Source organism: Perca fluviatilis, chromosome 22 (assembly GCF_010015445.1).
Source record: "Perca fluviatilis chromosome 22, GENO_Pfluv_1.0, whole genome shotgun sequence".
NCBI classification, from domain to species: Eukaryota; Metazoa; Chordata; class Actinopteri; order Perciformes; family Percidae; genus Perca; species Perca fluviatilis.
In genome coordinates, this window is record NC_053133.1 from 1,319,320 (window position 1) to 1,333,128 (window position 13,809).

A 13,809-nucleotide genomic window follows, 5' to 3' on the forward strand; every position below is an offset into this window, starting at 1 on the left:
AACTGTAATAAACAATATGTGGTTTAGAGCAGAAAATGTACTATTTGGCAGGAAATGTACTACTTGGCTAATGGTGTGACGTAGGGTGTGTTGCTGTGTTAATAGTTTTGAAGAAGCAACTTAAGTATAGGTAAACACTTGTTAGCAATTGAAAAAAAAAATCTATATAGAGATGCAAAAGTAATAATATTCAAATGGTATAATATATAATAGTACAACCTGCCCAGGAACCATTTCTAGGCATTGAGTACTTTTACTTGTGATACTTTGCATACATTTTCTTCATAATACCTTTGCACTTTGACTTACAATATATTGTCTCTTTTTTATAGTGTGTGTGTGTGTGTGTGTGTGTGTGTGTGTGTGTGTGTGTGTGTGTGTGTGTGTGTGTGTGTGTGTGTGTGTTTGTGTGTGTGCTACTATAGCAATGACCCTTCTGGATGAGTGTTTGTGTTTTATATCATTATAATCATATCAGTCACCTCCCTAGCAGCTAGTGAGACGCTGCTGGAACAGTGAACTTGTTGTTAACATGCAGGACACATTCAGTAGCTGACCCGTTATTTTCAGTAACACAGGTGAATTCTATAAACACGGTGGTGTCTGTGTCAAACCGTCCTCACTTACAAATATTACTCACCTCCCCCAGCTTCTACTGAATTTCTGTTGCACAAGACTTTGCTTCCTCTTTCCTCCTGTTTGCAAAACATGCTTAATCTGATAATCTTCAGTCGATAATGTCAAGTGTCTTCTAACTTCCCCCCGGCCTTCGTGAAATACCAGAGAAAATTGGAGATAAATAGCTCTTATCTGAAAACATTACTTTCTGATGACGTCTCTGTTCATTCTTGACAGATTTATTTATTTATTTTTTTCTCCCTCTCTCCTCCAGTGGAAAGAATGGCAGAAAATTAAGCCTGGGTTACAATTTATCACAGAGTAGTGTACAGGTTGAAATCCAGCAGTGCCAGAGAAGGAAAATTGAGGCGCTGAGGCAGGAGGGTAGTTTGAAAGGTGATCCTTAAACATCAACTTACAAACAACTTAAAAATTGGTCTCATTATTTTCATGTGCAGGCTATTGCACAACAATTAAGAGCAGATCCAATATACAGAAAATGTACACGTTTTGGGCAATTTAGATAAAGTAAAACAAATACTTTCTCACTTTCTTCTAATGGTATCTAATTTGTGCCAATGTGTGTCCAGGTTTTAATATGTCTGTATCCACACACACACACACACACACACACACACACACACACACGCACACACACACACACAATATGTTGAAAGTGACTATAGTTTCATTGGCCACACTAACAGAAATGGCAATTAAGATGGTCTACATGGTCTACAGTGGCTCTATGTAGCTGTACTTAGGCACACCTATGCTTTGAGCTAAATGCTACTAAATAAATTCATTTAAGATGCAGATTGTATTATCCGTTTTCTTAACTAATGGTGGCCAGAAATAAACAGATTATTACTGCAGATTATTTTTGCATGGTACGGGTCTACACTGTTACGTACATACTTAAAAACATTTGCTGATTGGCACCACAAAGTACAGCTAAGGCTGATGGGAATGTCAGTAGTTGTGCAGGTTCAAGGTCATAAACCTTAACAAATTAAAATTCTAAACTGTAAAGGGTGGAGGCAGAAATTCAACAACTACTAAGAAAATGCATTTCATTTAATGTTTTAAAAAGTATAAATAGCAGAACAAATGTTGAAGAAGTCCCATCATGTGCTTAAAGAGCTGAACATTTTGATGTTTTAATGTTTTTTTGTAACTGAATGTATGCTGAATCAGCATTGACACAAATATTTCAAATTTAAGGCCAAAACTATCTGCTTGATACCATTCCATCTATTTTTTTTGGATTGGGTGAACTGACCTTTTAAACTCACAACAGAAAATATAGTCAGCAGGGTTTTTTTTTTTTGGGGGTGGTGATTAAGTAATATGTTAATGACTCAAGCCCCGTTCATAAGCATATCTTGGTTATGTGGTTATATGAGCTGTCCAGATCAGTAATGCAACCAGAACTTCCCTTACCCAGTGCTGTCTAAAACTCAAGTTAAAGGGATGTGAAAAACAAAAACATGTAGCATACTGATTCAAAGGTTTGATTTAATCAAGCAGCTTATATTTACAATTTGCAAGAGCCGACTCAATCAAAAACCAACCAATCATGAAGCGTTTACCTCCCTTTTTTGGTGCAGCTCTCATCTTAATGTGCTTCTTATAAAACTTGGACAATAAATCAATCACCACAATACTTCATAATCAACTGTCTTTTTACATTATTTAAAATCAATTTTATAAAGAACATTTTTCACATAAGACACTACATGGACAAAATCAAACAAATAGTCACAAGCCAGCCATGTGGAAAATGACTGGACAGTGAGTGTACACACTTGATTCATGGTTCTAGAGAAGCGCACTATATATGGATTTTCTATGAGATACTCTACTGTCAGACTAACAGAGTCAGTTGGCCACAGTTAATGCTGCTATATTGTAACTCTAGTTAGTTCTTACACCAACAACAACCCACACTCGTGAGACAAAAAAGAAGTCAAAAAGAAAGGCAAAAAGAGTGTTGTGTTTTTCTGTAGGGAACCATCTTTTCCAACAGCTCAGCTAAACTTGCCTATCTAGTCTACATTAACATGGGTTGTTCAAAGGGGACAAATTATGCTTTTCTACAATGTTATAATGTTCGATTTTTATATAAAACATGGCCAAAACTTCGTAATCTATATATATATATAAAGTATAATGTTGGTAATTTCTCCCCAATTTTGGGTAACATTACTGCTGGGACATGTCCGGTTGTGTAGTATTTGGTTTAGAAGCCTTTATTCAAGATTTTTCACAGAACAGTCCTGCTATATGCTCTGTTGCAGTAGCTCTAGCTGCTACTAGTGAAACAACAGTGAGCATCTCAGACAGAGGGTGAAGACAGGTGCAGCAGCCATGGGCAGTATGAGAAAGATAAAGTGTTTTTGAACATTGAGGCATGAAAACATGTTCTAGTACAAATACAAAATGCAAGTATTAAGCTATAAATGCTATATAATAGTTGCCCTTTAAAGAGGTGACAGGAGGTTCAATTTGGAAAAGACTTTGACGACTAACTTTCAAAACATGTCAACAGCTTGAGAACGGTGAAATAAGCAACACTGCTAAGAAAATATTAATCAGTATGTCCCTGAGAAATTGTTATACAAGCACATATTTGTTTCTCAATAGGATGGAACACAAAAATCTGTTATTTCAGATTTAATAGGCAAGACTAAATCACTACTTATGTATTTCATTACCCTAAACCTTGACAATCCAAAAACAACACTAACAGCACTTCATTTGTTTGTTGAACACATGGCAGGCCATTCTTACAAGTCATTGGGTGTACTTCTTGTAGACATATTGGTTCTGCTTTGTTGACTGACCGAAACATGCTTTTTTAACCCCGGAAAACATTTCACCAGCATCTGTCTGAAATAGTTCTGGAACTTTTTTCCAACAAATGTGTAGAAGATTGGACTGATGCAAAAGTAAATGTAGGCAAAGACACGAGTGACGTGAAGAGCATAAGCCAATTTCTTCGTTTCCTCACAGTTTTCTGAGGTATTTTCCTGCATTAGCAATACAATGTTGAATGGGGTCCAGCACATAAAAAACATCAGGACAATGAAAAATATTAACCTGACTGTCTTGAACTTGGCAACTATCCTGGATGACATGACAGTGATAGCAATCCTAACGTAGCAGTAGATAATAACAGCCAGAGGAATGATCAAGAAAAGGATAAGCTGAAGGTAAAAACCAGATCTTCTCAGCAGCTTTACATTTAAAAACGTTAGGTCACCAGGAAAGTCCTGACAGTATGTCATGTTTTCCATATGTGTGAAAGTGGTGTGGAGAATCATCGGCCTGATGCACGCCAGGCCGCTGACAAGCCACACTACAGCGCAGGACAATACCGCATATCTTTGACTCCTGATTTGCGGTGCGCCCAAGGAGTACACAACTGCAAGGTGTCTGTCGAAGGTCAAAAGAGTTAGAAAGAGGACAGAACTGTAGAAGCCCAGATAGTAGACGGTGCCAACAATCTTGCACATGAACTTGCCGAAGATCCAGTAGGAGAGCTGCGAGTAGACTCCCAAGAAGGGAAGGCTGCTCATGAAGATCAGGGAGGACACCACCAGGTTCAGCAGCAAGATGTTGGTCACAGTGGTCAGCTTCTCAAACCTAGGAGGTGGTCATTTCAACAGTTAGATGGAGGGAACTACTAAATGCCTATGGGTCATATAAGCATTTTTGACACTGACTTTAGGTGGTTTCTTCATACTTTAAAAACCTGCTGAAGCTGTACAATTGGCTAAAGATCATGCTGCAAATTTAAGATATTTAAGATCTGATATAAAAGCCAACAAACATTTCAGCCGGGCGAACATTTATGGCTTTAGTGAATCATAACTCCAATTCTCAGAGGTCAATGCTTCAGCGAATAATAATGATGTGATTGAATATGATTTCAGTCTTGCCTATTGCTGCAAAAACAGTACTGACAAAGTATTGATTTTTGTTCATTTGCCTTTTAAATGTGAAAAAAGAAAGTTGTTTTCAGTTGTAGAAATTACAACTGAAAACTGGCCTCAATTTCTTTTTAATGGTACCATAGAAATTGGTCTTTACTTTCCTTGAGCTGTCACCCTTTCAGCATGCAGCTGACAAAGCATGTCTTTAACCCTCTAAAATATACTGCAATAAAAACACTCTTTCAGTTCGAGGCCCAGGGAGAGTTTGCTGAGCTCATCTCTGACAATGTAGTTTTGTGTTTCCATGACCACCAGAAATATTTGTTTGCTCACAAAGGTAGCGAGCAGTGATGGAGACCAGGGTGGAGAAAGGAGAGTTGGCAGACAGTGACAGAGTGGAGGTAACTCAGGGGGCTTAGAGAGAAGAACTTTACCTACTGGGTAGCTACTGTATTACTCTCTCTGTGGATAACAGAATAAGAAACTCCTAGTATGACTTCATCTTATACTCTCCCAGTGGGTGTCTTTGCTCCATAAATGGTCTAGAACTGAAGCCTGTCATTTAACGGCTCTGACCATTCTGGCTCCCAAATGATGTCAGAATCGTTAAAACTTTGGATTCTAGCTGTAAGAGTGAACGTGCATTTTTTTCATTTTTCATTTTCATTTTTTTAGGTTAAAAATACAGAATTATAAGAACACCCGCCCTATGCTACAGACTTTAAGAAATTAATGATGTGGGAAAAGTATCACTATCATCAATTTACATTTGAAGAATGATTTAAATTTAAAGTATAATCCTTAAGATTTTCATTTAATTAAATCCCATTTCTGATGCTTTTATTTTTTCACCAATAGCCATTCAGTGTATTTACATTCTTTAACTCTATATAGTTTTCATTGCTTGTGGTGGGGTCCGCCAATTTCGCACTGAATTTACATTGCCTTCACAAGCATGATTCACAGGAAAGGTGCAGCATGTAATGTTCCGGTCTGTAATTTGATCTCTTTGATATAAGCCTTAATGTTTACTGTTGACTGTCCCACAACCGTGTCCGAGCTGAATTAAAGGGTAACTACTGTTTTTCCAACCTGGACCCTATTTTCCTATGTTTTTGTGTCTAAGTGACTGATGGGAACAACAATCTTTGACATTGGTCCAGTATTAAGAGAGATCACTGCAGTGGCGAAACAAGCTACAATGTAAGTTAATAGGGCAATTGTCCAGCTTGTATTTACCTTTACAAAAGTTCTTGTTTTGCCACTGACAGGCTCAGATTAATATTCTATATTAATATTAATATTCTAAGTGTCTGATAACATTATGGAAAGGATTTCTAAGGAGGTCGACCTTTTTTTAAACATCTACGAAATAGCGTTCCCTAAACCCACCATTTTCGGTGGACAGCTGAATATACGTAGCATTATCTCAAAGACCGAACAACTTAAACATTTAAAGACGTACTCAAACATTGATTACTTATGCCTCACAGAGACTTAGTTAACCCCAACAACCCCTTTATCTGTTTTTAATATCCCAGGGTATAATGTGTACAGATGGGACAGAAGCAAAGGGAAAGGGGGTGGCGTCCTGATATATGTGAAAGACAGCATTTAAAGTCAGCAAATAGCAGCTGCCAACTTTTCCCAAAACCTTTGAGTGAGATTTGGTGGGGCGAACCCAAATTTTGCTGCGTACAAAGCAAATTTCTTTGGCTCATTCAGCATCATTACTGTCAGGGTTTAAATTGTGATTTGTTATGTGTGGGGGGGGGGGGTTCTCCCTAGGGGGGTCCGGGGGTATGGGAGATTTTTTTTTAAAAACTATTAAATGGCACTTTCTGGAGAGTTTTGTGCAAAGAAATGGAGAAATCGAGTCTTACATGATATGTGCAAAACTGCAAACTTTGCATTGTTGTAGTATCAACAGGTATTAGGGCATTTAGCATTTACATTACTGTTAATCAGTCATCACTTGATTACACATTGTATTACCTTGTTATGATATAAGAAGTGACCCATACAATGTGCCAAACATAATGTGTCACATGAAGAGACAGTGCATCATATGGCAGTAGCAACAGCTGAGAAGATTTGGGTCTGTGGTCACCAGGTCCACCTCACACAAACTTCCTTCTCCCATTCTCTCTCTTTACCCCACACACACACACAAGTTAAATTAACATTGGTCTACCAAAGGGATCTACTAGGACCACTGAAATTCTAAAGACTGAAAACCACTGATTTACATACATTCTAATCCTTTAAAACTAAATAAATAGAAATAACCATTTTTTTGGACACCAGGAGACATATAATTTTGAGCATTAAACACTGGATTTTTATGTACCTATTTCTACCCTCTTTTTTTACATCAATTTATGCCGGAAACAATTGAAAATATAGAAAAAAACGGCCCTCAGGCATTCTGTATTACTTTCAACTATTCTCTAGTCTAGTAGATCAACTTTTTCTAATTTAACATCATCTCTCTGAGTCAACAATTTACTCTTCCCTCCTCTTTTGCGTCTTTTGTTGGGGAAGTAGGCTAAATCTCTTTAAATGTGCAGGTGGCACTTATTCATGTAAATCATACATTAATTCATTTTAATTAATTTATAAACCCCTGGACTTCAATAGCTCAGATGTGTTACATCAGATTTCTGCTCATGTTTATAACTTTGTGCACATTCAAAATATAACTCCTCCCATCTGTGTTCTCCGAGATTTGGAGAGTTTTTGACAATCTTCTGGAGGCCAGAGTAAGATTATGATCTGATAACCCAGTAATGATGTTATAAATCTTTTCTAATTCTATCTGGTTTATTTGTGAAAATTAAGTTTAAAAGCGTTTGGGAAAGACTTAGTTATTCTTGTGGGCTTATGGATCATCTGCGTTATCTGAAAAGTTTTGGCAATATCTTTAAGCTTTTTCCTACGTGTTTTGTCCTGCCAGTTTAAGTTAAAATCACCCATTAGAATGACTTCCATTTTTCCATGTTGTTTAAGTATGACATTTAGACAATCAAAAATTCATTTGTGGCAGCAGGGGGGCATTTTGGGGAGATAGTGTAAGTTTTACCCCCACGCATTCCAAATTATTTTCCGGAAAGACTATTTCAGAGCTGCCAACTCTCACGCATTGGCCGTGAGACACACGCATTTGATTGGTTTCACACGCTCACACGCCACACCCCCGATTTCTCACGCTGAAGTGTCAACCATGGATGTATTAAGAGAACTGGATACAGTGTTCGGCGGGAAGCCCCGTACGTTCCAATGAGAGTGCTCAAAAGCGCATTAAGACAACATGGAGCTCGGCTTTTCCGCATTCTTGGCCCATGACGTCACGGTGGACACGCGCACTAGCAACAATTTGTTTGTGTTGTCGTAGCAACCGGTAGCAACATGCTCGTTCATGAGCTTATCTCTCGTGGCTCTTACAAGTGGCGAACTCATGAACTCGCCGTTTTCATTGTCTAAAATATTCACTAACATTAAACATTGTGTTTTCTTTGTTCCCGATCGTTTACATGCTTAACTAAATAAACGATAGATGTATTTAGCTAGACACCAAGGAGATTAAATCATTATGTCGTGCTACTAGCTAGCTAGCTACTAGCTAGCGCTAGCAGTTAGCCTGCAGTTTCGTGAACAGAGCTCATCCATGGCTTCATCTCTCATCCACGTTACAAGCTTTACAGCATACAGCCATTGGGTGTAGTAACGTTATGTAGGCATGATCTTAATACAGCCATGCTAGCTAACCCTCATGTTAGCAACTAGCTAGCTAGCCGATAGCCCCGCCAGTTTGGGAAACGCTAATGACGTTACATCCACGTAACAGGCTTTACAACATACATCCCTCGGATGTATCATAACTTCATAAGATAATACCATGGACGTATTAATGTGACCAAAAACCAAACCAAAGTTATGATTACCATGGATATCATTGCCAGAATGTTAACCTACTCTCTAAGCTAAGTTTAACGAGCCCTTTAGCTTTAGCCAACATTAGTTAACATGTTAGCTAATGCTAGCTACATTAGCTGCTGTTGTGTTTGGTCTTTGAGCTCCCCAACATATCCTGAAATGTTAGTAAATGGCCAATATATAAAACATGTAGAGAAATTTAAGTATCTGGGGGTAACTCAACACTCATGTTAAAAACTTGTGCAACAAACTGAAATTCAATTTAGTAAGTTTTAGATACGTAAGAAACTCTCACCACTGAAGCATCTAGTACATACTTAAATTCAATGAGCATCCCCCACCTTCTATACTGCATTACATCTTGGTCTCAGGCATGTAAAACAGCCATAAAACCCTTAGAATCTTTGTATAAAAACTGCCTCAAGATCTATGACAAAAAACACGTCATTATCATCACATGTGTGTCATATACTTGCCAAATATGATCTACCTAGTTTTGGTAATTTAATAAAACACTCAAATGTGTCTTTACTACATAAAATCATATACAGTGCCACTGCTCCCCCTCTGAAAAAGTTTGTAACACTGCTCCGAAATAACAGTGCAAACTACTCAAGCCCTTCCCACGGAATATATCTTATGTACAAATTCCCACACTTTCTCATGACTAACAAAGAGTTGGTTATTGAGTAAGCAAGTTTGCACACATCTATAAGATACTGTATGTGAGTGTGTGTGTATCCATGTACAGTTGAAACCAGATATTTACATACACTTAAAAAAAATAAATTTTTATGTGTTTTTTTTATCACTTTCATCAAAGTCAGAAGTATACATACACTTCCTTAGTATTTGGTAGAATTGCCCCGAAACTGTTTCACTTGGGCCAAACGTTTTGGGTATCCTTCCACAAGCTTTCTACAATAGTTTGTTGGAATTTTGGCCCACTCCTCTTGACAGAACTGTGGATGCATTTAAAGGCACACCTCAAACACAGAGCCTCTTTCTTTGACATCATGGGAAAATCAAGAGAAATCAACCAAGACATCAGGAAAAGAATTGTGGACCTCCACAAGTGTGGCTCATCCTTAGGTGCAATTTCCAGATGCCTGAAGGTCCCACGTTCATCAGTTCAGACAATAATATGCATGTATAAAAAACATGGGAATGTACAACCATCATACCGCTCAGGAAGGAGACGGATTCTGAGTCCCAGAGAGGAACGTTTTTTGGTGCAAAATGTGCGAATCAATCCCAGGACAAGAGCAGCTTGTGAAGATGCTAGCTGAAACTGGTAAGACAGTGTCATTATCCACAGTAAACGAGTCCTGTACCACCATGAGCTAAAAGGTTACTCTTGGAGAAGAAAGCCATTACTTCAAAACCACCATAAAAAAGCCACACTACAGTTTGCAACTGCACATGGGGAAAAAAATCTTAATTTCTGGAGACATGTCCTGTGGTCTGACGAAACAAAAATTGAACTGTTCGGATATAATGATAAACGGTATATTTGGAGGAAAAAGGGCGAAGCTTTGAAGCCTCAGAACACCATCCCAACTGTGGTAGTATACTGTTGTGGGGCTGCTTTGCTGCATAAGGCACTGGTGCACTTCACAAAATAGATTGCATCATGAGATAAGAAAATTTTGTGGATATATTGAAGCAGCATCTGAAGACATCAGCCAGTAAGTTAAAGCTTGGGCGCAAATAGGACTTCCAAATGGACAATGACCCCAAGCATACCTCCAAATTAGTTACAAAGTGGCTTAAGGACAACAAAGTCAAGGTATTGGAGTGGCCATCACAAAGCCCTGATCTCAATCCCATAGAACATTTGTGGGCGGCACTGAAAAGGCGAGTGCGAGCAAGAAGGCCTACAAACCTGACCCAGTTACACCAGTTCTGTCAAGAGGAGTGGGCCAAAATTCCAGCACACTATTGTAGAAAGCTGGGTGGAAGGATACCCAACGTTCAGTAACGCCAGTCAAACAGTTTCGGGGCAATTCTACCAAATACTAAGGAAGTGTATGTATACTTCTGACTTTGATGAAAGTGATAAAGAAAATACATAAAAATTCTCCCTCGCTCGATTCTGACATTTAACAAATGCAAAAAATATGTTAATATGTATTTATCTAAAACAGAAAAAGTTTACTCTGATTTAATGTATGACAGTAAAGAAATAAATGTTTTTGTGGGTTTTTTTTGAGTGTATGTAAATATCTGGTTTCAACTGTATGAATGAGTGTCTAGAGTTGGATTGTAGCCTACTCTAATGTGCCTAAGCTGCTGCTTCTGTTTGAGTGGGTTGCTGGTGCCCCTGTTTTTGCTAAACTGCTTGTTTTAATAACTATGGACACCACGTCATCTATAGTCCTGTTAAATTTCTTTTTAAAATTGTTATTTTATAATTGTCATACCTACCCAGGGACTACAGGTGGAAATTAGCAATTGTTGCTATAACCTGGCCCAAGACATATTCTCTTGTATTACAAGTTTATTTGTGCATTGTCCCTGTTTCAAATAAATCAATTTCCAATTCCAAATTTCCAACAAAACAAAACTGTGAAAAGCTGTTTTGGATAGTCTTTCCACTTTTCCAACCATCACAACTCTAGTTTTGATTGAAATAAACATAGTTTATTTTGGTGGGTTTAGCGCTAGCGACTTTAGAGCTGTCTCTGGTTAAACAGAAAGGTCTCAAAGAGGTTTTAAAGGTCTATCTCTGAAGGGACCCTTTCTATAATGTTGTCAGATACTTAGAATATTAAGCTGAACCTGTCAGTGGCAAAACAGAACTTTTCTGACGGTAAATACAAGCTGGACAGTTGTCCTATAAACTTAAATTGTAGCTTGTTTCACCGCTGCCGACTGCAGCGATCTCGCTTAATACTGGACCAATGTCAAAGATTGTTGTTCCCGTCAGTCACTTAGAAACAGAAACATAGGTTGAAAAAATATATATATATATATATATATATATATATATATATATATATAATTTTATTTTATTGGTCTGAATATAAGACAATCTTGGTTATAAGACAACCCCCCACACACACACTCTTTCAAGACTCATTTTTGGAAAAATACTTTTTGACGACCATATCTTGTATTTATAAAGAAAATAATTTTAATAAAAACACATTGAATAAAACAAGGTAGGCTGTTGTTTTTAAAATCTTTTAAATAAAATCTTTTCATTATCTTTTTTCATGGAAGTGTCATATTAATGGTAAACAATTCCAAGACTAATCTGGTAATGGGCATCCCATGCTTATATAATCACAGACTCTCCTGTCAATCTCTTGGAAGCTTTGAGGACAGCGGTACGATTTTCTCTGGCTGTTTGCATTTTTAGACTGTATCATCTCCATGGCAACGCCTCGTTGTACTTCCGTTCTAACTTCCGACTTTTAGGCTTTTTTGTAGCTGGATATATCATTTGTTCTGTCTAAATATGAATGTGGATAACGTTAGTGATAGTGAGATGCTTGCTACAGTTACATTTGTAGTGATGAATCGGCGAAAACACGTTTAATTTCTCTGGTTCTCTGCTTTGTTCCAACGCCGCTGGGCGCTCCCTCTCTTCACTCACTCTCTATCTCTCTCTCCACCATGTAACGTTACCGTGCTTTTGGATGGTCGTTGAGGCTCCGTGTAAAACTCTGCTGTTTGTAACAGAAATAAAATGGATTATGGATAATTTCATTTCTGTAGTTTATATCTGACTTTACCAGCTGACTTCTCTATTGGTTGTTGAAACAGGTGCTGTCCCTTACGTTCCAAAACCAGCCTCTGGGACTTGAACAGATAAAGTCTAGACCCCAAATATAAGACGACCCTACTTCTTCAGATGTATTTCCAGGGGGGAAAATACGGCTTATATTCGGACCAATACAGTATATAATAACTGCTTTAAACTGCAAAACCAAACCACCATGTGACTCTTTAAATTTCTTCTGAAGTATGTTCTCAGTGTTTTTATTTATGCTTAGAGTTTTTGCTTGTTGGTCCACTCACCGATGGATGATGACCAGGACCAGCCCATTGCCAAAGAGACTGAAGGCAAACATAAAGTAAAAGAGGATGGATAGCTGAGCTCCCAGATAGTTGACACCGTCAAAAATACATGGTGGGATTGATGTGGACGATTCATTGCCGTCGTCATAATCATATGTTGTGGATTCCATCTCCATCTCAAATGTTAGCGGGAAAATCTGTCAGAAACAAAAATGCAGCCTCAAACATAATATTTACAACATGATGTAAATGTGATATAATCAATCCATTATAAATGCTTTAAGGTGTATAAGAGCTATGACATCATGCATGTGAGCTCCTTTGAGGCATGCAAATAGGCAGAGCTAGAAAGCAATGCCTTTAACTGACAACCTGCGAGGAGCATATAAATAAAAAGCAAAAAAAATAAAATAAAAGCAGATGTGTGTGGGAATGAGGATCATGCTAAGCTGAGATGACTTACCGCCCAGCCAGCAGAAAAGCTTCGGCTTGTTGTCTAGGCCGGACTGTCTGACAGATAAGTCAGCCAGCTAGGGGAAGGAAGTACTACAGGAGTGTGTGTGTGTGTGTGTGTGTGTGTGTGTGTGTGTGTGTGTGTGTGTGTGTGTGTGTGTGTGTGTGTGTGTGTGTTTTATATAAGGGGGAGGAATGGCCTGCATGCAGAGCATACTGTATCAACACACCCTCTGAATCACAGTCTCCTCCCTGGACTGTTCAGTTGAGACTCTAAAGTTGTGTTCACACAGACAGGGCAAGTGCATCTGTCCATATCACATGTTAATATGTCAAATTACTGTAATGACCATCTTGATGTTGGAATAGTGCTAGAGTTAGAGGAGTCAGTGCCAAGAAGTAGCAAAATACTGCAGAAGACCACAGACAAACTTCTCAGCTTGTTTGATAAAGACAAGACTTAGTGGGTCCCAGACAAGGTTGTGACTTTGGGAACCCAGCAGAGTGCTGAAGAGACTCCTGCTAACATTCTCAAAGCTCTCTGCAATGCACCTGGAATTAGTTCCATCATATAGTTTCCACTTTGTGGTGTTTAGACCAAAAACAGCATTTAAAACCCCCCTGCAAAGGGCTAGGTTGGTAAGGGTGTGGGGGGATACTTCAGTGAGATGGTGGAATAAGTGTTCCCTAAAGTGTCTGATCTTGACTATATTGACTTGTATCTGTGCAAAGTGTGTCACTAGTGTTTTAGAAGTTTAAAACTATTGGATCTGCCCAGAGCCACTCTGGATCTGCCATAACCAATCGCTAACGTTTGGTCGTGACGTATGTCATGCGC

At 38.4% G+C, this 13,809-nt stretch overlaps 1 protein-coding gene across 1 annotated transcript; it reads right to left on the reverse strand.

Moving 5' to 3' along the window:
• Positions 1 to 2,118: 2,118 nt before the first annotated feature.
• On the reverse strand, positions 2,119 to 13,091 carry LOC120551939 (C-C chemokine receptor type 3-like). Its single transcript, XM_039789537.1, has 3 exons — positions 12,982 to 13,091; positions 12,519 to 12,715; positions 2,119 to 4,266 (listed from the first exon to the last, which is right to left on the reverse strand). The coding sequence occupies exons 2-3, from the start codon at positions 12,692 to 12,694 to the stop codon at positions 3,408 to 3,410; spliced, it is 1,035 nt and encodes a 344-aa protein (XP_039645471.1). The 5' UTR covers positions 12,695 to 12,715; positions 12,982 to 13,091; the 3' UTR covers positions 2,119 to 3,407.
• Between the last annotated feature and the right edge of the window lie 718 nt (positions 13,092 to 13,809).